Genomic DNA, 25320 nt, shown 5'->3' on the forward strand with positions numbered 1-25320 from the left:
AACATGTGATCTAAATTAGTACATGACAGTCCATGTGTCAGACCTGGCAGTTGCAAGCTTCCACCTGTAAGAAGCATAGGGTTGGAGGCTACCTTCACCCCCCACTGCAGGCTATGTTAACCTTAATCCAGCTGCAATAGAATGAGGATGGTTCTTCTTAAGGAAAAGTCGACTTTTTTTTTTTCTTACTCCTCCTAGACAAATGATCTGCTTCACCCTCCCTTGCCCCATCAGCTGCAATTACCTGGGTCCTGAAGAATGACTTGTAGTTCCTTATGGTAACTCAGCAGTGTCTATGAGAAGTGTTGTTTCCTAAAAGGAATGTGCAGATGACATCCCAAAACTTGATTCATTCCCCATTTATTCAGCATTTATTGAATATTCCAGGCACTAAGATTTCAGAGATTAAAAGAGCTGGTTCCAACCTTTCAAGGACTCACGGTCAGGTAGAGAGAAACAGGCAAATAGAGACCTGATAAATGCCGAAACGGAACCACGTATTAGAAATGTGGAAATATAGAAAAGTAAGTACCTAATTCTGTCTGGATAAAACAGAGAAAGGGACCCAGAGCAAGAGCTGAGTGGCAGAGGGCACAGTATATATGAAGACACAAAAGTGTGTCGAGAGGGCTGAGGCACATGGCACATGAAGGGACCACAGAGAAACGGGAGAGTGGGTGGCAGGAGAAAGGAACTGATGAAGGATGCTGTGTACTCTGCTAGAATTGAAAAGTTTGTTCTATAGGAAACAGGGAGCTATTGAAAATTCAAAATGGGGCAGGGGTTACCTTTGCATGTTAGGAAGGCTACTCTAGCAGCAATTGGAGGCTGTTAGCATAAAACAAGAGGCAGGGTCACTAGTTAGAAGTCTATCCAGTAATGTACACTGGTGATGATGAGGCCTTGCTCTGTAGTAGTGACAATAAGAAAGGGAAGAAGATTCACTCAGTTTGGAAACCACTGAGTTTGAGGAGCCAACAAGACAGTTTGTAGATGGGATACCCATTGAATAGGGAAATCCATCACTGGAGCTTGACAGAAACTAAGGAGAAAGAGTTGAGAAGATACATGCAGAGTAGATAAGTTGGGGCCTCATCGTATCAGCAAAGTTTATCTGACGGGAGGTTCATCTGGAAATAATATGTAGGGAATATTGTGCATGTAAGGACCCAGAAATAAGTAAATTAGAATAATTCAAATAAGCAAATAATGAAAGCCCAAATTGAGGTACTAAAATTAATAAGGGAAAAGAGGATTTTTGTAAGATATATTTCAGTGGCCATCCCGAAAGGATTTAGCAATGGATAGAATTTGAGACAATGGGGAGTTGTGAGTTAAGGCTACTTTGAGATTTCAATCCTAGAGAGCCTGTTCACAGAAACAGTAGTGGCAATGAGAGAGGGAAGAGGATTCGCTCAATTTTGAAAACATTGAGTTTGAGGAGCCAATGAGAGAGTGTGTGGATGGGATACCCATCAAGGAGGGAGATTCATTACTGGAGCTTGACAAAAACAAGAGAAAGAGTTGAGAAGATACATGAGGAAGACATATAGGCATGCTGGGAATGAATGAGGGAAAGAATGAGGGTAGAAAAGACTTGGAGGATGGAACTGTGCACTGGAATGCAGAGGGCGGCAAAGCAACTGGCTGGGACTGAAAAAGTAAGACACTCGAAACAAATCTTCATCAAAACCATGCAAACAATTTTAGAAAGCAAGGGATGGTCCTAAAGCCAGTCACCAGGTAGAGCAGATGAGGCCATTGATTTTAGCAGTCAGAAAGTCATCCGTGAGAGCAGTTTCGGTAAATGGTGAAGGCAGAAACCAAGTTTTTAGCAGCTTCAGAATCAGTACACATCTATAGACAGAGGTCAGAAAGCTGGGGGAGTGAGTAGAAAAGTTTGGAAAAGAAGCAAGAGAGAAATTTTTTCATGGCACAAAATCATGGGGGGTGGAAAGGGATAGTATTAAAAACACTAACAGTGGGAATTACCCTTGAAATGGAAGGAAGGATACAACCTTCTGTAGTGGGGGAAAAAGGAAGAGGGAACAAATAATGATAAAGAGAAATTGAGGCTAAACAGAATGTTGTTTAAGGAACTCTGATCAAAGGGTTGCATCTTTTCAGTCTTACAGGAAATGAGGAGTAACGTTTGACCATGATTTAGGGTAGAAACATTTGAGACAGATCCTTTGTGGAATGAAATAAGGTGTCAAAATATCACACAACAACTAATTTAAGGGCCTTAATTTGTGAATTTGTAGTGACTTTTCCTAGCACCCTTCAGCAACTTAGTAACAGCAGTGGAGTTGACTGGACATTACTGAAGAGTATAAAATATTAGGGTATAGAAAAAATCCCAAGAGGTTGAAGAATCTTTGAGCCTAGGAGATGCATTATTAAAATGCTCACCAGGGGTCCAGGCGGAGTGTGGCAAACATGATGCCAGCAAAGCCAGTGGGCAAAGACAATGGCTTTCCACCTGCATGCACTTGCCAGAGCCCCACATGAGGCCAGGGAAAGCCTCAGGGGTCTCCCATTCCCACATCAACTACAGTAGCTGTTTTTATCTGGAATACAAAGGCGGCCCTTATATGTTTTCATTTTAAAGGGGAAAAATCTGTTGCTAAAATGTTGTTGGAAAACCAATAGACTCAGGAGACAAGTGAGAGGGAATGGGACTGGAAGTCATAAAGAGGAGACTGAATGCAGGAAGTGGGAAAGATGGCTAATAAAGGCTGTGTGATCAACAAGGGGGATTCGGATATCAGGATCTTGAAGATCTATTCATTTGGAAGGAAGATGGGGACCACCATAGGGTTCTGCTGGCAGAGAGTGGAAGTAGGGTGGCATTGCTAGGAACTGACAGGGAGAGAGTTGAAGAAGCATACAGCCAGCTTGCTAGAAGGTTATCACCATAATGTCAAAGAGGCAGAGGACAAGGAAAAGCTACAGGTTAGAGAAGGCAGACTGAGAGGTAAGTCCTGAAGTCATGAAGAAAAGGGGGAGAATTTTGAAAAAGTAGATTATGGGCTTGAAAATGAGACAGAGCAGAAATAAGTGCAGAATATGGAATTTTAAATAGGAGTAGTTCAATCAATGTATCATATGTGGAGAGCAAGAATTATGAACCTGTCTTCCTGCCATTTGTAGAGGGAGTAAAAGAAAATGGCTTTTGGAGAGGGTTATGAGGTATATGGTGTCATCAGGTTTTAATTCAAGGGGGCCAGACTCTTTCTGGAGGAAGAGGCAGTGCAGCATAGGACCTGCAGGCAGAGACTGCTCACAGAGAGCACAGGTGGCCCAGCTCCAATGGGCAGGGCTGAGAGAAAGGCATGGAGGAGTGGAGCAGCCCTTTCATGAGTTGGGAATGGAAACAAGATGGAGACATCTGCTGGAAGGTGTAGATGAATATTAGATAAATGAAATAGGGTAAATAATAGGAAATAAATGAAATACAACAACGTAGACTAGAGACCCAGTAGGAAAGAGCAAGTCTGAAGAGACCAAACTCTGAGGGGACAGGAGGAATGTACAGAGTTTAAACAACATCATCGTGCCAATTCAACACTAGATTAAGGAGCAGCACAGCCTCACCACTCCAAGAGTCAGATTTAGATTAATTATTTCTTCAAAGCTGAAGGTAGGATTGTTTAAAAGTCACAAAGCCCAGATGCAAATGGCTAAAGTGGAAAAAAACATGAGACCAGCTAGCTCAACTCCCTTTTTCTTAGGATGTAGACACACAGAGAGACAAAATGGCCTACCCCAATGTTCCCCAGCTGGTGCTCAGTGATAGAGCCAGTACTAAAACCCACGTACCGTGACCCTAAGGCCATCCTCTTAAAGCCCCCACAATGATCCCTGGTTTGAGGAGTGGGGAGCCAGGGTACAGGGATACACTGATATTATTATTGAAATGTGATAAATATTGAGAGATTCACTTATCTTTTTCAACTTTTGCTAAACCAGAGGCCATAATTTAACCTCCCACCATTGCCATTAAGTTTTAATGCAGAGAGTCGATCTATTTTGGAAATGCTGGTATTCCTGGTGCTTGCTCCAACCTAAAGTCAGTATTTTCTGTTTGTTCCTCTAGTATCCTTAGCCTCCAGCACAGTAGGATTGGCTGGGCAGGTTGTTCACACAGAAACCACAGAGGTTGTGCTGACGGCAGATCCTGTCACAGGATTTGGGATCCAACTGCAGGGCAGTGTGTTTGCCACAGAAACTCTCTCTTCTCCACCTCTGATTTCCTATATCGAAGCTGACAGCCCAGCAGAGAGGTGAGACTCTTTTACAGCATCATTTTCTGCTCTGTGTTTCTGGTACCTGCTATCTTTCAATGGCTAGTGAATTATGAAACATTGCTCAATGTAGGAAATGCAAGATGTGATGAACCCTCTTCTGACAATAAAATTTTATGTTCTTGATCAGGTTTGAAAAGAGTAATGAGCATGGATGCCTTTAACTAGCAGATTTTGTCCATCAAGGGACTAGAAGCTGTATTAATTAAAAAGGAGAAAAATTCATAAATAAAACATATCCTGAAGTTCAACTTCAATAGTTTCTGCCATTGGGGAATATACATTCATCATTACTAAATATTGGTTTGGATCAGATTCTAACAATACCATGGTTATGAATTATTAATTACTTCTCTGGGATACTTCAGGATTCCCCTGCTTACAATTATAACCATGAAATGCAACAACATAAGATGTTGAAGTTGACCTATATGATGCCCACAGCATTGAATAAGCAAGACCAAATTATGATGCTATTTTGCAAGGACCAAGCAAGGTAGATTTGGCAAGCTCAACTTGATAATTATTTACTCCATCTACAACCTTTCACATGTGGTTCTAAATTAGATGTGGGGTGCTACAGATTGGAGACAGAGTGATGGCCATCAATGGAATTCCAACAGAAGACAGCACCTTCGAAGAAGCCAATCAGCTCCTCCGAGACTCTTCAATCACGAGCAAGGTCACACTGGAAATCGAGTTTGATGTTGCAGGTATAATCATATCATCACAAGTCAGTGACAGAGTCAGGAGTGGACTGCATGTGAATTATATTGGTTATGTGGCAGAGAGGAAACTATTGTTTTATATGCTGAACATGCTTTTGTTTAGGAGGTTTGGGGTATCGTTGTGTCGTTTTGAATTGAGCATTGTTTTCAATTATTCCTTAAAATGTCACCACACGAACAACTGAAAATAAATGTGACAAATTGAATAATAGCCACAACTACAGAGGCGATAAAAACAAATCATGTGGCCTTCATTCTTTCATTCTTCTGTATACTAGAGAAACCATATTCTTCAGTCAGAGACAAGTAAAGCCTCTCTTTGACCCTTCACGCTGCAAAGAACACATGAAACTTCTTTTGAGAGCAATGAAAATTCCCTAAGTGTTTTTGAACAAGCCCAGTTGGCGAATAGTTTTTAATGTTAAAGAGAAATGACAGCAGATATTTGTTAAAAATGACAAGGAAGACTTTATTGGAGACTACTGCAGTAGGGGGTCAAGAATATTGCAGTAGGCCAGAAATGGTGGCTCACACCTTTAATCCTAGCACTTTGGGAGGCCGAGGCAGGTGGATCACCTGAGGTCAGGAGTTTGAGACCAGCCTGGCCAACTTGATGAAACCCTGTCTCTACTAAAAATACAAAAAATTAGCCAGGCATGATGGCAGACACCTGTAGTCCCAGCTACTTGGGAGGCTGAGGCTGGAGAATTGCGTGAACCCCGGAGGCAGAGGTTGCAGTGAGCCGAGATGACGCCACTGCACTCCAGCCTGGGCAATCTGGGCAACGAGAGCAAAACTCCATCTCAAATAAAAAAAAAAAAAAGAATATTGTGGTAGGGGAGAGAGATTGAACCCAACTCCAAATATAGCCAGGGCAGTTGGGAATTTATAGCCAGTAGACAAAGTGAAGAGGAGGCAGTCATTGAATGGAAAATTACGAAAAGGAACTTGATTAAATATCAAAGGTGGAGGACCAAGGGGATTCTCCCTAAACTGACTCAGCAGGATTCTTGCTAAAATTGGGCTCCCAGCCCAAAAACAAGGCATAGTCAAGAAGAGGGCTCCAGGGAACCAAACTAAAGTTTGGTTAGAGTCAGAGTCCTGACAGGTGTGTGGATTTTAGAGATTGGTGCTAGTTCCCATTTAAGAAAATTATCTTCACACAGTGAAAGACTACCTCACAGACCCAATAACCCTTACCAGTTAGTAAAGATATGCTTGTGGACACAGGGATCACATTATTCCAACAAATATTTACTATTTACCATGGGCCAGTTATGCCCCTACACAATGTAGATGTAATAATAGACAGGAAAGTTAAAAAAAAATTTATATATTTTTAAAAACTTATATTATATGAAGCTTATATTATAGCAGCATATAGAAAGTTAATTTAAAAATTAACAAATATTGCCAATGTGGTAGCTTACACCTATAACCTCAGCACTTTCGAGGCCAAGGTGGGAGGATCACTTGAGCCCAGAAGTTCAAAACCAGCCTGGGAAACATAGTAAGACCTCATCTCTTAAAAAAAAAAGAAAAGAAAAGAAAAGTTGTTTAAGTTAGCCTGGCATGGTGGTGCATGCCTGTAGTCCCAGCTGCTCAGGAGGCTGAGTTGGAAGGATCACTTGAGCCCTGGAGGTCAAGGCTGCAGTGAGCAGTGATTGTACCACTGAACTCCAGCATGGGTGACAGAGTGAGACCCTGTCTCAAAAAAATTAAGTAATTAAAATTAACAAATACAAATTTAGAGAATAAGTGCTCTAAGGAAAATACAACAGGATAGAGCGTTAGAGAATGACTTTAGGGGAGATAATTTTGTAGGCTGATGCTCTAGGGAAGTGACATTTGGGCAGGGATAAGAAGGCTGAGAAGGGTAAGTCTTGTAAGGCTCTCAAAAGAGGCATTCTAGGGAGAGGGAGTAGGCAGTATAAAGACCCTAAGCCAGAACAATTAGCTTGCTGGAGAAAGAACAAAAAGAGCTGCTCCTGGAACAATTAAGGGAGTTGGGTTTGGATTGGGTTTGGATTTGGTGATGGAGTTGGAGAGGTTAGAGAGACTGAGTAATGCAGTGCCTGGTAAGGAATTTAGATCACATTCCAAGTGTAATGAAGCCATGGAGTATTTTATGTGGACGAGCTAATCTGAGGAATGTTTTAGAAAGAGCCTTCTGACATGGGAGGGGAAAATAGCAGAAGCAGGCAAAACCAGTTTGGAGATTGTGGCAGTTGAACAGGTAAGATATGATAGGTGGTAGTGCTGGAAGTGGTGACAAATAGTAGAATTTAGGACATGGCTTGACACAGAGCTAATAGCACTTGCTTATGGGTTGGATATGGAAGGTGAGGGAGAAGGAAGAGCATGGATGGCTCTTGAGGTGTGAGGGTGAGCAGTCAGGTAGACAGTGATGTCTTTAGCTGAGAAGACTGGAAGAGAGGAAATTTGGAGATAGGAAAAATAATTCTATTTTAGAGATGAGTTGGCAAATCCACTGCCAATACTAGAGAACAAAGACAAGCATGTCTGTTCCTTAATTCAAATGACAGTTATTGAGCACCCGTTACTAGTTGTTAAGCACTGTGCTGTTTTCAGATAATTGAAAGAGAAAATAGAAAGGATCCATCTCCTCAAAGAGTTCAAAGCTAAATAGGAGAGAAAGAGCTGCTGAATGGTAAGAAGAGACTTGCCAAATTTGTGTTGCCACTGGAATGCAGAAAGAAGGGCCCAGGAGAGAGTAGTGCAGGCATTACCTTTTGGAGCCTAGGATTCCGGGTCTGGGCTGGATAGCAAGACCGAGGAGTAACCAACATGGCAGTGATTGTTAAAGTCATTGGAAAAAAGGAGACCACTAAGGAAAGAGTGGCAGTAAGAAAGGGACTGAGGAGGGGACTCTGCCTGAGGAATACTGAGACTTAAAGGGAAAAAAAATATGAGTAAAGGTGATGAAGGTGCACCTTGAGAAATGGAAGGAGAACTAAAAGAAGGTGGCATTTTGGAAGCCAAAGAAAGAATTTCAAAGCAAAAGTCACTATTGATAGCTTAAAGGTACTATGGAGAATTCAAGTAACATAAGGTAGGAAATGTCCTTTGGATTTGGCCATTAAGAAGAAAGACATTGCCATAGTATGAAAAGATCTAAGAAGTAGGGGCAGAAGTCAGATTGCAGTGAGCTGAGGAATGAGTGGAGAGTGATAAGTACAGAGATGATCTGCTTGCTGTCTGCTTTAGGAACTGGATTTTGGAAGAGAGTTTGGCTGGAAAAATGCACTGAATGGATGAAAGAGACTGGAGACCACTGTGGGCACCTCTTTTGAGAACTTCTGCATTTACTTATACACTTGTTGCTCTATTTTATGTTTTATTATAACCTTTATTCAGTAGTTCTCAACTGGGGTCAATTTTGCCCCAGGGGACATTTGGTGAGGTCAAGAAATTTAGCTGTAGAGAAAGAAGAGACAACAGATAGTGGGAGACTCAAAGTTCAGAGGGGTGTTATTTTGTATTGCGGCTTTGTTTTGTTAAGATTGGAGAGATTGAGCATGTTTGGGGACTGACATGAATGAGGGAGAGAAGAGATAATAATGGAATCAGATCCACAGAGGAATGAGAAAGAGCAGTCCAGGACAGAAGGTAGAAGACCTCTTCTTATGAGTTTGTAGAAAAGGTTGTGAGACACAGAAAGACAAACATTACCTGTTCTCACTTTACTGTGGGAGCTAACAGTTAAAACCATTGAACTCCTGGAGATAGAGAGTAGAAGGATGGTTACCAGAGGCTGGGAAGAGTAGTGATGATACTGGGGATGAAGATGGTTAATGGGTCCAAAAAAAATTTGGAAAGAATGAATAAGACCTGGTGTTTGCTAGCACAACATGGTGACTGCAGTAAAAAAAAATAATTTAATCATACATTTAAAAATAGCCAGAAGAGTATAATTGGATTGTTTGAAACTCAAACTATGGGTACTAGAGGGGATGGATACCCCATTTGCCCTGATGCGGTTATTGTGCATTGCATGCTTATATCAAAGTATCCCATGTAACCCATACATATATATGCCTAATATGTACCCACAAAAATTAAAATAATTTTTAAAAAGAAAAAAAAAGGATGTGAGAATGTAAGTACATTTTTAGCTGGCTTTTAGGTGGTTCATGTAAGAACTGTCAAGCAAGGGTGAAAAGGTCAGCAGCTTGGAGGGTTGAAAAGAATGAAGATTTAGAATAGCAAATGGGAGGAATGCATGAAGAAACCAACCAGAAGCCTGTAAAAGGATATTCAAGCAGAGTCTGGAAGCTTGAAATTTATAGCAGCATCAACCTACACAGTGGAGTATGTTGTTGTTGTTTATTTTCAGGAGACCTCAGCTGCCAAGTAATAAGAGCAGAGAAAATGATTAGATTGAGCCAGAGAGTGAGGTTTCAAGAGAAGGTTCAACAGAAGAACTAGTCAGGGAGGTTCAATATGTTTCTGGGAGAGCAGATGAATAATTATGATAGTAACATCAAAATTATTATGGTAATATTTATCAAATGCTTGTTCTGTGGCCTGTCACTTTCTAAACGTGGTGTGTGCATCAAATTGCTTAATTCTTATTAAGCAATGGAAGAGATTACTATGATTACGTACTCAGAAAATTGAGGCACACATAGTTGATAGTAGGCTGGAATTTTAACCCAGGCAGTCTGGCTTCAAAGTCCCCACTGGCAGCACTACACTACACTACTGTGTTTGAAAGAATCTAAGTGGGAGAGATGGGAATCAGTAATAGATCAGCTAGATAGACTGAGAGAAAAGGGAAGACTTAAGGAACTAGAGATCTTCAGGAAGAAAACGGGATAGTGAGAGAAAGGAATGAGAGAGCTGATGTCTAGGAGATTGAGGCCCAAGTGCTGTATTAGAGTTTAGGATTTCAGAGACAGTCAAGCAAGACTTATGGTGGTGATTTGCAAAAGTAGAGTGGAGGTAAAGATCCTCAACCAGGAGAGATCTGAGAATTGGGAACACAGTGCAATGGAAGGACCAGTCATGCAGTGAAATCTCACGGAAGGATGGCAGGACTTAGAATTACGAGGGGAATATGAAGTAGCTGCATTGCACATGCCAAGCACACCACCACAGAAGGAGCTTTGCAGTAGCTGCTTTCTGTCATGTTTGGGTGGTTTGACTCACTTCATTCAGGTCTTTGCTCAAATGTCACTTGCTCAGAGAAGCCTTCCTGACCATCTATCACTCTCTATTCTCTTGCCCAGATTTATGGTTCTGCTTAGCCCTTCTCACACTCTGATGTTATATTGTATATTTGTTTGTTTATTTTTGTTCTCCTCCATTGGAAAAACCTATGAAATCAGGGACTTTGTGGGTTTTGTTTATGAATGTACACCTAGCACCCAATGTATTGCTTGGAATACAAGAAGCTCTCATTTAGTCAATACTAGGTGAATGAGGCCAGGTGTGGTAGCTCATGCCTGTAATCCCAGCCCTTTGGGAGGCTGAGGCAGGTGAATTACTTGAGGTCAGGAGTTCCTGACCAGCCTGCCCAACATGGTGAGACCCTGTCTCTACTAAAAATATAAAAATTAGCCTGGCGTGGTGGTGTGTGCCTGTGATCCTAGCTACTGGGGAGGCTGAGGCAGGAGAATTGCTTGAACCTGGGAGGCAGAGGTTGCAGTGAGCCAAGATCATGCCACTGTACTCCAGCCTGGGCAACAGAGCAAGACTCCGTCTCAAAAAAAAAAAAAAAATACTCAGTGAATGAATGGATGGAGAGCAGTTGGCTCTCCTGAGGAACTGGGATCAGGAACTTCAGATTGCATCAGGAGCTGATATCATCTCCACTGTTTCTCTGGGGTTCCTGGTCTCTCAGTGCTGCTTGTTTCTGCATATCTCCTCCATTTGTCCCTGTAGACAAGTTTTCTCTGACTTTTTATTGTATGTAATTGTCTCATCTTGGCTAAAGTGCCCAGCCAGTTCTAATTTCTCATTCCCAGGAGAAAGAATCTAATTAGCCCAGCTTAGGTTTGGTATCCTACCCTTCTAGTCAACTGTGACCAAAGCAAGAATCAGGTAGGACTTTTTTTTTTTTTTTTTTTTTTTTAATTATACTTTAAGTTCTAGGGTACATGTGCATAACGTGCAGGTTTGTTACATATGTATACTTGTGCCATGTTGGTGTGCTGCACCCATCAACTCGTCAGCACCCATCAATTCATCATTTATATGAGGTATAACTCCCAATGCAATCCCTCCCCCCTCCCCACTCTCCATGATAGGCCCCGGTGTGTGATGTTCCCCTTCCCGAGTCCAAGTGATCTCATTGTTCAGTTCCCACCTATGAGTGAGAACATGTGGTGTTTGGTTTTCTGTTCTTGTGATAGTTTGCTAAGAATGATGGTTTCCAGCTGCATCCATGTCCCTACAAAGGACACAAACTCATCCTTTTTTATGGCTGCATAATATTCCATGGTGTATATGTGCCACATTTTCTTAATCCAGTCTGTCACAGATGGACATTTGGGTTGATTCCAAGTCTTTGCTATTGTGAATAGTGCCACAATAAACATACGTGTGCATGTGACCTTTATAGCAGCATGATTTATAATCCTTTGGGTATATACCCAGTAGTGGGATGGCTGGGTCATATGGTACATCTAGTTCTAGATCCTTGAGGAATCGCCATACTGTTTTCCATAATGGTTGAACTAGTTTACAATCCCACCAACAGTGTAAAAGTGTTCCTATTTCTCCACATCCTCTCCAGCACCTGTTGTTTCCTGACTTGTGAATGATTGCCATTCTAACTGGTGTGAGATGGTATCTCATTGTGGTTTTGATTTGCATTTCTCTGATGGCCAGTGATGATGAGCATTTTTTCATGTGTCTGTTGGCTGTATGAATGTCTTCTTTTGAGAAATGTCTGTTCATATCCTTTGCCCACTTTTTGATGGGGTTGTTTGTTTTTTTCTTGTAAATTTGTTTGAGTTCTTTGTAGATTCTGGATATTAGCCCTTTGTCAGATGAGTAGATTGCAAAAATTTTCTCCCATTCTGTAGGTTGCCTGTTCACTCTGATGGTAGTTTCTTTTGCTGTGCAGAAGCTCCAGGTAGGACTTTTTAAGAATGGGTCAGATGGTGGTAACAATATGGTTTTCAAAGAAGACTGTCCAGCAACCCCAGAATGTACAATAACTACAATGATACAACATTAATTGTTAATTATTGTTGACTGCAATAACAGAACATTAGTAGTGAAATGCCTCTTATAATCCAATGCCTTTATCATTATAAATGGGGAAACTGAGGCTCAATTGGGGAAACCCAAGGTCATACGGCAGGGTGAATGGTAGACCTAGGTCTGTTGACTTGTAGTCTCTCTTCCCCATATCACATTGCACTGACTCTTCCAAGAGATGTTACCAGGATGAAGCAATTAGAGCAGGAGTTCTAAACCTCTGCCCCACTGACATTCTTTGTTGCAGGGAGGTGGTTTGTTGAATATTGTGTGCACTGTAGTACATTCAGTGGCACCCACTCACTACATTCCAGTTGTGAAATTACCAGAACAATTTACTCTTCTTCATAAGCAGTATCTCAGTATTTACTTATGAATATATATGTGTGTATTTTAATATTTGTTGATTGAATACTTTAATATCTTAAATTTAAGCTCCTAAAAAAAATAGGAACTCTGTCTATTAAACCCAGTTTGTTCAGTACCCAGCTTACTTGATAAGGAACAGGAAAAGGAAATGTAAGTTCATCTCCCACTGCCCTTAATTGTTCCGGAAAGTAACCCACTACAAATAGATGGAAATAATATAGAATAGGGCAAGAAAAGCTATGTTCCCATCTTATTGTTCCTTCCTCATGACAGACATCACTAGTTGACACTAGTATTCTCCCGCTGAGCCCAGATACAGCATCATGGTCCTCAATAAAACACTCTAGTTAGTCATTACCAATCTACTAGTATCTACTGGAAACTATTGGATTCGGAAGAATCCTTTCTAACCAGTCAAGAACTTGGGACATTGGTGGGGAATCTTCATGTGAGTTGTTTCAAGACTGCTCAGTACTTCTGAATCCACTCCTAATTGTCTGGATGTAAGCCATCCATTTCCAAAATTCTGCCTCAGAAATATTTTACAACCAGATATTAATTCCCAAACCTTTGGACCTCAGAGACAAATTATCTCTATTTTATAAATATTTTAAGTGACATGGAGTGGTTAAAAAAGCTTGACTCATTTTTGCCCAAATCTCTCCCCTTTTCTCCTTTTTTTTTTTTTTTTTTTTTTTTTTTTTGAGACAGAGTCTTGCTCTCTTACCCAGGCTGAAGTGCAGTGGTGCTATCTTAGTTCACTGCAACCTCCGTCTCCTGGGTTCAAGCGATTCTTGTGCCTCAGCCTCCCAAGTAGCTGGGATTATAGGCATGTGCCACCAAGCCTGGCTAAGTATTTTTGTATTTTTGGTAGAGACAGGGTTTCACCATGTTGGCCAGGCTGGTCTCAAACTCCTGAGTTCAGGCAATCCACCTGCCTCAGCCTCCCAAAGTGCTAGAGTTACAGGTGTGAGCCACTGCACCTGGCCCCAAATCTGTCTCTTTAAATATAGGTACTGTACTGCACAAACAGCATAGTAACTTTAATGACATGGTTTTAAGTTAAAGGTGCTTATAACCCCATCATGCTAATATGTTTAAATTTTTTATATTTCTTACCGAAATCCTTACCATACATATAATTTTATAAAGCTGTAATCATAATATATGCACAATTTACATTTTGCCTTTTTTGTTACTGTCTTTTAAACACCAATCTTCAACTAATGTCATGAATAATACCTGAAGTTTCTGCTTTAAGTCTGAAGTTATTTTGTTGGAAAAAATATATATATCTTTGTTCTGGAAAAAAGTCTCAGTGAGAATCCTATCAAAGAATGTTTGCCATCATTATGGAGCCCCCAGTGCCTTTCTCTACATTGGTGGGAGTTAAACATTCACGTTCCTCACAAAGGGTGTCTGCATTGATAAATAATGATGTGGTTGTTATCTTACTGTGCCAACAATGAATGCTTCAGGCAGAAGAGCAGACCACTTGGAAAGAAGGAGACCTTTGTTTACCCAAATGTGTTTTTAATTATAGTATTAACAAAGATAAAGCAAAATCAGGGAAGCAAAAAATAATTACATGAGAGTCTAACAAAATAAACATCATTTGTTCTTAGATTCTATGTACTTCCTCAAAACCTGCTGTTTTTCCAAATATTGGATCTTTCCTTCTTTACTAGTGTTTTTTTTAAGAAACCCCAAATTAAATATGCCTTTGCTTTAGCAGCCAAATAATTATATAAAGAAAAAATAACAAATATAAAATAAATCATGTTGGCATTTAAAGATTAAAATGAAGCTGCAGCTTGATCAAAGAGATTTATTAGTTGATATTTGTTCATCATTATGAATATTTCAAATTTCATGTAGTCAGAAGTGATTCATTACTGTTTTCTAGGAAGTGATAATATCTCCTGCAGTGTCATTAACAATGTTAATCTTGGTCAAGTTTCCCTGGATTAAAAATTTATAAAAGCAAAATGTTGCTATAGTAACTATTCTAGAACAGCATTTTCTGGCCCTTGTGTTTCAAAGACCTCACTTATACAAGCTTAGCATCATGGGCAAGATGCTATATACATATACAGATATACAGATATACATGTACAAATATGTGTATGCTCCCCTCGCCTTTCACAGAGAACTGTTTCTTAAAACAGAAAATATTAAATGGGTAGGACAGGTGCAGTGGCTCCGCCTGTAATCACAGCCTTTTAGGAGACTGAGGTGGACAGATCACTTGAGCCCGGGAGTTTGAGACCAGCCTGGGCAACATGGCGGAAACCCCATCTCTACAAAAAATACAAAAATTAACTGTGCATAGTGGTGGGTGCTTGTAGTCCTAGCTACTTGGGAGGCTGAGGCAGGAGGATCACCTAAGCCTGCAGAGGTCAAGGCTGCAGTGAACTGTGATTGTGCCACAATACGCCAGCCTGGGTGACAGAGTAAGACCCTGTCTCCTAAAAAAAAAAACAAGGAAAGAAAAGAAAGAAAATATTAAATGATCACACGTTTGTGAAATGAGTTCTACAAATAGTGATGCTTCATGCGCATTTACTTATGGGCCATTTGTGTGCTTTATCCGAGTAATCAAATCATTTATTTCTGCTATGCCCGTAAACACTTGTGTGGAGGCTTTCTGTATGCCCTCATCCCATTTCCTCTACCGAACCAATGTGTTCATCAGGGATCTTTCAGTTGCCAGCAAGAAACATGCACTCGACCTAGCTTAATCAGAGAAGAGGCATTCACTGGAAGCGCAATCTGTGTTTCACAGCCAGAAAGGACTAGAACCTGACTTCAATGACTATCAAGGCCAGGCACAGGCTCTCTCCTCACATACACTTGCTTCTTTCTTCCTTCTCTCTGCTGACTGGCTGCTGGTGCATATGGGCAAAACCTGGTCACTTCCAAAGACCCTCTCTGCTCCCAGTCTGTATGCTAATTCCAAATTCTTAAACTGTCACTTTGAGAGTGGAAGGAAGGTGGCAATTAGCCTTTTGTTGTTAAAGCATGGTATGGGGAGGACTCAGGAAAGGCATGGGTTGAAAAATATTCTGTAAGAAAACATTTATGATATTTGCATCTCCTGAAGTCAGGAAGTAAAGCACACCTAAGTGTTTTTTACCTGTTTCATTCTCTTTTTCAGATTAGCCAGTCTTTTTCAAATCTCCTGTGGGAAATAATTTTCTCTATCTCAAGTCCTGTTGAGAAATTGAAAGGGTACAAATTCTTAGTGAATAAATAAACAAATAAATATATGTGGATTCATTTCCTGGCCCAACAGAGTGTTAGCTGAAGACAACCCCGAAGTCGAAGATGTTAACTCAGTCCATGACACTCACTTGGTCAAGGGAGGAAGTGGGAAAGGCAGCTGATTCCTTCGCTCCCCTCTGAAGTAAATAAAAACCAGAGCAAAGGAGAGAGGCCAGAGAAGGAAGACCCCATAGCACCACTGATGCTGAGAGGGCCAGTTTGGGAATCCTTTTTTATAGGTGGCTTTCTAAAAGCCAAGCGTGCCCAGGGAAATCAAATTTCTGTTGTGTGCTCCAGTTTAACACTGTATAGCAAACCTTCTGAGTTGAAAAATCAGATTCTGCTCTTATGAGACATTTAATACCTGAATTTCTCCTCAGAAAGGATGAGAGGTCAAGAAGAGCAATTCAAGGTTGAACAAAGAAGGGAGTCCTCTCTGTTTCCATGAATCCAATACTAACCATCACCCCACTTTGCACTGACTCAAATGTGTTAAATATGTGATTAATAAATTGAGCTAAGGGCCTGAGGGCCTAATAGTTCTGCTGTGGTTAATTGTTTGTGTGCCAGATGGGCATCTGCCTTGAGTCAAGCTGATCAAGCGGGCCGAGTGGATAGCTCACCAATCCCACATTCCTCTCCTTATGCTAAAGTTTCCACAGTTCCCGAAGCCTCTCCCCACTTCTTTCCAAAACCATCAGAAAGGATTATAGTCATTAGCAACTTAGCATGAGTAGATGCTATCTCTTCAATGGATATTTCCATTTTAAACTTATCATTAATTAAAGGTCTTTCTGACTGTTAAAGGAATTTTAAGAAGAGTATATTTAAGAATCTGTAGCAATTTCTTCCTTTCTCAGACATTAATTAGGTCTGGATAAAATCAGCTTAGCTCTGTCCTGGGTTGAGATTCAGCCAGTGCACACTGGTTCTCTCTCTGTTGCTTTGATATTAGCTTACTTCTATACCAACTGGCCAGTATCTGAGCCTACTTTCACTCTCTTCCAGTGCCCTGTGATCCTCTCTGGAATCTCTAAAAGCTCCCCATTATACAGAACTGAAGGATCGTTTAATGTAGTTGGAATCTCCTGGGTCCCTGTGTTCCAACTCTGTGGTCAGCATCTAGTCTGATTGGTTATTTTTGTCTTTTTGATTGATAACCAGTACTGTTCTGGTTGTGAAATATTTTGAATGTCACTCCTGATTCTACCTCTTTAATTGTACTTTGACTTTTTACATTACAAATTAAGGCACCTCTCCACTCACTCTCAATGCCCAATCAACAACCATCACACCAAACTGACATCTCTCCTGAAATCTGTTTTCCCATATATCTTCAAACAATGAATAGGGGTGGAACGGGGTTGGGGGAGGAATTACTGAATAGCACACTCTTGGAAAATATGGTTGGGGGTGGAAAGAATATAATAGGACCTAAGGTTCTTAACCCTTTACTACACCTAAGAATCGCCTAGAGATCTCTAGGCCTCATCTTTAGAGATTCTGATTCGTAGATTGGAAGTATTCAGAAATCATTATGTGTAACTCCCATTCCAGGTAAATTTGATGTAGATGGTGTGTGCATCACACTTGAGAAATACTGAACTCAACTGTTGCTGTGAATTATGCACAGTTGCCTATGAATAAGAAGTATATTCATCACTAGGAGCTTAATTTACCAGGATTTTAAAGACATTCATCTTACTTCAGTTCCTACAGTTTTAACTACAGTTGATTATGATGCAAGTATTCCTAATGCATTTTTATTGATGGGTGCTCCAGTCCTCAGTGTTCTATTAACACACTTTTTTTCATTTTGATATTAGAGTCTGTGATCCCAAGTAGTGGAACATTTCATGTAAAGCTCCCTAAGAAGCACAATGTGGAACTTGGAATAACCATAAGTTGTAAGTAGAAGTTATTTCTTCTAAATAATTTTTAAAGACATTAGAAAACTGTGTTGTCAAATGGTTTGCAGGTGTGACAAATGTTTTGTATGTCTTTGCCAAGTTTTTATGTCATGGTACAAAAATGTGGAGTCAGTTAAACCTCCAGCACTTACTGGCTGTATGAATGGAGCAGGTTACTCAAACTCTCTCCAATCTTGTGTTTCTTCATCTGCAAAATGAAAATAAGGATAGCTAGAAAGTATAGGATTGTTTTAATTGTTGAATAAAATTGCATATTTATATACCTAGTACAGTGCCTGGCAAGTGATGAGTCAGTACTAAACATGTATCTCACACAACTATATAAATAGTTAGATGAGAGATAGATGCATATAGATTCTCTACATTTTATATTGTGAATTAGTATATTATATAATACATATTATTAGTGTATTGTATATTAATTCACGTAGTGTATTGTGAATTAAGTTTCTATAATAATCTATTTAACAAAAATTACATTTATTTACTTTTAAGGCTATCTTCCCATCTGTCCACTATGCATCTATAATCCTTTTCACAAGACTAAAACAATGTCTCTTACTTTTTTTTTTTTTGAGACGGAGTCTCGCTCTGTCACCCAGGCTGGAGTGCAGTGGCCGGATCTCAGCTCACTGCAAGCTCCACCTCCCGGGTTTACGCCATTCTCCTGCCTCAGGCTCCCGAGTAGCTGGGACTACAGGCACCCGCCACCTCACCCGGCTAGTTTTTTGTATTTTTTAGTAGAGACGGGGTTTCACCGTGTTAGCCAGGATGGTCTCGATCTCCTGACCTCGTGATCCGCCCGTCTCGGCCTCCCAAAGTGCTGAGATTACAGGCTTGAGCCACCGCGCCCGGCCAACAATGTCTCTTACTTTAAGTAAATCCTTGAATTCGTCCATGGTGCACAGTGTCTGGAAAACTGAATCAGAAAGAAAAGTGGAGCATATAAATGTACTCAATTCCCTCCTTTCCTCGGGCTTTAGTTTTATAACTGCCTTGGTAAAAACAACTTTGAAAATGTTAGCTCCAATGGACTTTTATAGAATGGAAATTGAGGGTTTTGGGGGGCTTTTAATATCCATAGACTAAATGCATCCATAAATGTACCAAGAAAATGAAGCAAATATTAAATGCTTAAAGACCAAAGGAGACATAGAGGTAATGACTGTGACCAAGAGCTGGTTTCTTGAAGAAAGACTGATGAGCCACATAAAAGTGCCTCACTGCACTCTGTCAGATAGCATTTCTGTCAGTGGTTCAGGCCAAAAATAAATAAAAGTTCTCAATTGGGCAGTATGAAATGGTGCTGTCTGATTCAACATGGACGATATAAATTTAATACTGAAAAATGAAATTTTATTTATAACCAATAATCCACACATATCTACTGCAACACTAAAAAGAATGGTACTGCAATTCAGAATAAATATTAAGGGCAAGAAGCCACATGTATGGGAGAGAGCCTAGATCCCCCCAAACCCTAATGTGACCTAGTGGGGGAAAAGTAGAGAGATGGAATGGAATTTTAGAGACTCCAGCACTATCCTAAGTGCTCCTAAAGTTGTTTTTTCCCTTAATTGGGTCACTTAGCCTCTCAGTTTGTTCGCTATGCAGCAAAAATGGTATGTCACTATAGTGTCAACAAATAGGGCTACTAAAATTAAGAAAGCATATCAGAATTTACTGTTCCAAACATATTTAGGGCTCAAGATGGCTTCTGCATGCAAACCCTCATGAAACTTCAAGGTTAGGTTATTCTTTCATTTCGTTTATTCCAATCCATTCATTTATTCTGACAGAACTAGCTGTGGGAATGGTGCATCTTGGAGTTGTGCAGTATATAACCTGCCTCTGTACACAGAAACCCTGCCCCCGCTTCCATTCTTTCATTCTTCTGCGTTCCCTCAACAAATGCATTCTGAGTGTCCACCATGCTCTAAGCCCTACGCTAAGTTTTAAGAATATAAACCCTGTCCTTCTAGATGCTTCCTGCTGGTTGGTATTGTGAAGTCATCTATTCCTCAGAAGCTTCTATCGCCACTGCCACACAGTTAGTTTACTCTCAAATTTTAAGTAGGAATATTGTCTTTAAATTTGTTTTATACAATAGATATATTCTTAATTACAAATTGATATAAATAAAAAATATAATTTAGTCAGAAAGTATCCATCTAAAAATAGCCTATGGTGTATTTCTTATTAAAAAGTAGACATTTGTATGCTAATTTGTTTGAGATGTAGTCTTGTACACAAACTACAAAATATTTGTTTTATTCACATGAAGAATCATTTAATATTATGCTTTATGATGGTGTTTTGTTTTGCATGAGTGTTTTACTTATAAAATGGGTTTTAGTAGCAATAATGGCAACAATGTAAAAACCTCCATAAAGATGGCTTGAATTTTAGCCAGCCACAAGCAAATGCATTCATGGAAGCTGAAAGTGTTATGTTGTTCCTGAACAGAGAAATGATACATGAGCTTGTCAAACATGCCTGTCAGTTATTCTAGAGCTACAGCTCCATTTACACAAGTAATCGTCACCACCATGCTGACTTTTGTGTCTCCTCATGGAAAATACTCGTATTTTGCCAGATGAGAAAGCAGACTTTGCTCTTTAAAAAAATAAAAATAAATCTCAGAATCCATTTTCATTGTTATGAGTTAGTAAAATCCTGAGGCCTAGCACAGTTCCTGACATACAAGGTGCTTATATAATACTTCTGTTTATTGAGTGAATGAATAAGGGGCTTTACCTGCAAATGTTTTACTAAGCACTATGTACTCCAAGAAATGAGCCTCCAAGGGAGATGATGAGTGAATATAAATGTTTATGCAAAGGCTGATGCATGGACGGAAGAAAGATTGACTTGGAATATGATTAAGAGCAAAGACTCAGAGCCTAGACTGTCTCATGCCCTCATTCCCTCAACCTCTCTGTGCCAAGTTTCTTCATCTAGAAAATGGTGTACATATTACCTTCTTTATAGCATTGTTGACAAGATTAAATGAATTACTACATGTAAAATGCTTTAAACACATTGCGAACCCTAGCAAACATTAATGATGATGATCTTCCTCATTATTTACTTTACACACAGAGCCTTTTGAAATATTTTATTATTTATTTATGTTTTATTTTTTGAGACAGGATCTCACTCTGTCTCCCAGGCTGGAGTGCAGCGGCACCATTGTGGCTCACTGTAGCCTCAACCTCCTAGGCTCAAGCGATCCTCCCACTTTAACCTCCCAAGTATCTGGGACTACAGGCATTAGCCACCATGCCTGGCTCATTTTAAAATTTTTGTAAAGATGAAGTCTCAATGTGTTGCCCAGGCTGGTCTTGAACTTCCAAACTCAAGCAATTTTCCCGCCTCAGCCTCTTAAAGTGTTGGGATTACAGGTGTGAGCCACCACGCCTGTTAAAATATTTTAAGCACAGCTCCAGCCCACAAAATGTAGTGCCAATATAAGGAGGAAATCTGGGAAGCCTCTTCTCAGACACACACAGGTACTGTTAGTGAAACCGAGGCGCTGCAAAGACTTGATTCTTCTCACTATCTCTATACCAAGTCCCCTTTCTGTCGTCTTCACCTCGTGCAAGCTCTGAGTATTAAGAAACAGCCCCTCATCTCTGGAAGCATACCAGCAGAGACTTTACGGCTCACAATTCATACCTAATTGACTGAGAAATGAGTCTGTCTGATTTTAAACACAGTGAGCAGTTTCAGACTAATTTTCTTAAGTTCCGATGACACATTTGCAGCATGTTAGCACTAGGCATTTCCTTTATTGATGTTATTGCTATAATATAGAGTGATTTATTGTAGCAAATAAAGTGGAAGGATGCAGTTCGGAACTGGAAGTCATATCCTGATGCCTCAACACCTTAGCCAGTCAGAAACCTCAGAGCTCATACCTTCCTGCACAGCCCACCTCTCTTTCAAGTCAGCGAGTCCTGATTGTCTCTGTCACGTCCCATTATCAGTAAAGTCCTTTTTACATAGGTGTTTTCCCTTGAGGTTTTATTACAGGGGTTTGTGTCTACTTTGTACCAGGCATGGCACTCTGCGATTGTATGTGTTTTCTTACTTAATCCTCAAAGTAGCTCTGTGACACCTATCTCCATTTTACAAAGAGGAAGCAACAACTCATCTGGGTAACCTGCCCAAAGACCAGGGGCTAATAAAAAGTGAAGCAGGGATCCAAACCCATTGTCTCTGACTTAGCAGTGGCTTTATTTTCACCACACCACTCATCCCTATCACCATCTGATTGATGAAACTCCCTATATCCTATATCAGAAAAGCAAAAGGCAGTATTTTGTGAGAACAGTGAATTCATTGGCTTTCCTTTTTAGTTCTGACTGAAATGTTTGTAGGAACAAAGCCTTGCTTTATTTTCTTATAAAATCATAAAGCAGCGTTTGTGATGACAAGCACAGCAAATCTGTCATTCTTCCCCTAAGTCTTAAAGTGTATTTAGAAGAGATTGGTTCCTGTTATTTTGCCAACTTTGCAGTAAAAATCTCTACTCACTGCTCCATTTCAAATCAAATAACTTGTTTTACGTACCATGTATGATGTATACGGTTGCAATTAAAGTACAGCTGAATGATTAAGAGTTTGTATGTGTGTGTGTATGTATATCTGTGTGTGTGTGTGTGTGTGTGTGATGATGAGTGGTTTTTAAATTTCTGAGGTCAGAATGTCACCAAACCAAACTTGGGTCCACTTGCCCACCATATAGAAAATGCCAAACACTGACACTAGGATTTTCAGCAAGAGAAAGTGAAGCATTTGTTGCAAGGCACCAAGCAAGGAGAATTAGGCAGCTAATCCTTAAGACTTGAACTCCCTGATGGCCTAGATGGTTTTTAAAGGTAGAAGGCAGAGGTTATAGGCAAAGTTATAAATCAATACATGGAGACTTTACATTGGTTTGGACTGAAAAGACAGGTATCTTAAAGTGGGGGTTACAGGTCATAGGTGGATTCAGAGAGATTTTTTTTTTAATTTGCAGGTGGTTAAAGAAGCAGGGCTTTGTGTAAAAACTTAGGGTCAGCAAAAAAGGAAGGTTAAGGTGTGGCCTTTAGGCATGACTCTCTCCAGGCCCCTCAGGAAGAAATTTAGAACAAAAAACGGTAGAATTCAGTTCTCACTTCTCCCTTATCTCCATGAGATCTCTGAGGTCTATGTAATGGTGGTCAACATTTTCCATCTGGTGTGAGTCCAGGTTTCTGAAAACCAACTTAAGAACATATGTTAAGATATTATCTTTTAGTTTCTATGGGGAACCAAAATGCTCTGTGATTCTGACTTGCTTGGGAAGCTATTGTTTAAGTTCTCAGTATTGTATCTTCTTGCTTATAGGGTTGCTCATTTACTTTTCAAGCCTACCTAGGTGCCTGGAATTTCCCTTGAAATGACTATTTTTTTTTTTATTTCTATGTTTGGGAGAGGGGTGCCCAGCAGGACCCTAAAAGGGGTCCCTGCTCTGTTTCAAAAAGACGGTAGCTTGAACACAAACCTTTATTTCTTCTCCCAACCTACACTCCACTTTAAATGACAATATAAGATTTTTCAAACGGCAAAACCTCATAAGGACAAAAAGAAAAGGAAACTAGACAACAGCAACTAAATTTGGCAAAGAAGATAAAGAAAGATGAATTTAACTAAAGAAGCAGAGGGGAAGCTGATAATGAGCCTGATTTCTATCCTATACTCCAAAGAGGCTTAGGGGCCAGAAACTTCAGGAAGTACATTTGATGGAAAATCCTAAGGCAGAGAATTGGTTGAAAGACTGCTAAGAATTACCTTAGTCTTTAGATACCTTCCCCAGCTCCCAAGTACCCTTCCCCTACCCTGGCAGAAGCCTAAAGTTTTATTCTCTGGAAAGCATGCAATAGAGAGTTCTTTGGACTGAGAGCACACAGCTGAATGCAGCTGTACAGCTTTAAAAATGGAAATTAGGTGAAGGTTTACATACTGAATGTCGAGACTGGGAGCCTTCTTCCCTCAGGAAGCTTAAAGAAGCCAGGTAGCCAGGTTTAATAGCCTTCAAGTGGGAAGAAAAATCAGGACCATCTGACCCAAAGAAAGAGCCCAGCCTGAACTTACAGTTAAGACCATAGTCCACAAGCCCCACTTGGGTACACCAAGCTTTTGAACAGCTGTTTAGGGCCACACTCTTTAATATAAACAGACAGCTAAGAGAAAAATGGACACTTGAGGAAGAATCTAATATGTGAGGCTGTCACCAGAAACAAAGAGGGAAATCAGAGAAATAGCACATGCGGGAAGAAGAAAACAAACCAAAGAGAAACCTATCATTGACGTCATTAGCAACAAATATATTGCATTCATGAGGTGAGCAGGAAGTGGGTGCTTTTACAAAATGACATTCAGAGGGGAAAAAAGAGACCTTGAAAAGAGTATGGCAGAAATGAAGAAACTTCAATACAAATACTGGAAAATAAAGTTAAGGAAAATGTCCAGAAATTAGAACAAACAACAAATAAATGAAGAATCTGGAATAGACGAGAAAATTATACAGGTTGAGTCCGAATGACACAACATCCAAGTAATAGGTGTTACAGAAAGACAGAGGAAAGAAACACATCAAAGAAATAATTGTATAAATGTCTTAGAAATTATGGATTTATTTTCAGAATGATGGGTCCATACCTATGGATGGAAATAGCCACAGAAAAGCTTGCCATCAAGAGATCTGAGAACACTGGACAAAGCAGTAATCTTAGAGGGTTGCAGTGCTGGGACAGCAGGGCATGGTGGGGTGTCATACAATGTGTTAGAATAATACAAACAATAATCAAATAATCAGAATAGCATCAGGCTTTTTAACCACAACTCTGGAAGCTAGAAAGCAATGGAAAAGTGCCTTCAAATTTCTAAAAGAAGGATTGCCAGCCTAGAATTCTTTACTCAGCAAAGTAGTCAATCAAATATGAAGGTAGAAAATGACATTTTAAGCTATATAAGGTCTCAATAAACTCTTCTCCCTTGCAGTCTTCCTCAGGAAGCTACTGGAGAATGTGCACCACCAAGAGTGAGAGAATGAGAGAAAGTAAAGCCAGAAACAGGGAGAGTTGGGTTTAGGATACAAGGGCTCTAAGGATGCAAGAGAGAAGAGAATCTCTGGGTTCCCAGGGTTTGTGGGAAGGAAGTCCCCAAGATCTGTGTGGCAAACCTAGAAAGCAACCAGTCTAGACAGGTTAGCAAACTCTGATAGAATTCCTAATAAGATTTAACACATTGAGAGAAGATTTATATATCCTGGGAAATATAAGGAGTTGAATTAATAATTCAAACTAATTATTAATTATTCAAACACGAGAAATAAACAAATTAATAATTCAAACACGAGAAAACAAAGCAAATAAAAACATCAAGACAACAGATACTTAAAGGAAATACATATTCTGCAGAAAAGGAAATAAATCATGGAATGCTATATGACTTATCTCTGGA

At 40.0% G+C, this 25320-nt stretch overlaps 1 protein-coding gene across 6 annotated transcripts in view; it reads left to right on the forward strand.

The window, feature by feature from the left end:
• GRIP1 (glutamate receptor interacting protein 1) overlaps window positions 1–25320 on the forward strand; it is a 761679-nt gene that overhangs the window by 659058 nt on the left and 77301 nt on the right. For all 6 annotated transcript variants that reach the window (XM_030939011.1, XM_030939013.1, XM_030939017.1 and 3 more), the window contains 3 exons: window positions 4100–4286; window positions 4875–5020; window positions 17725–17805. In XM_030939011.1, coding sequence (XP_030794871.1) covers window positions 4100–4286; window positions 4875–5020; window positions 17725–17805 — 414 coding nt within the window. The remainder of the gene's footprint in view (window positions 1–4099; window positions 4287–4874; window positions 5021–17724; window positions 17806–25320) is intronic.

This window comes from Rhinopithecus roxellana, chromosome 10 (genome assembly GCF_007565055.1).
Source record: "Rhinopithecus roxellana isolate Shanxi Qingling chromosome 10, ASM756505v1, whole genome shotgun sequence".
Taxonomy (NCBI): Eukaryota; Metazoa; Chordata; class Mammalia; order Primates; family Cercopithecidae; genus Rhinopithecus; species Rhinopithecus roxellana.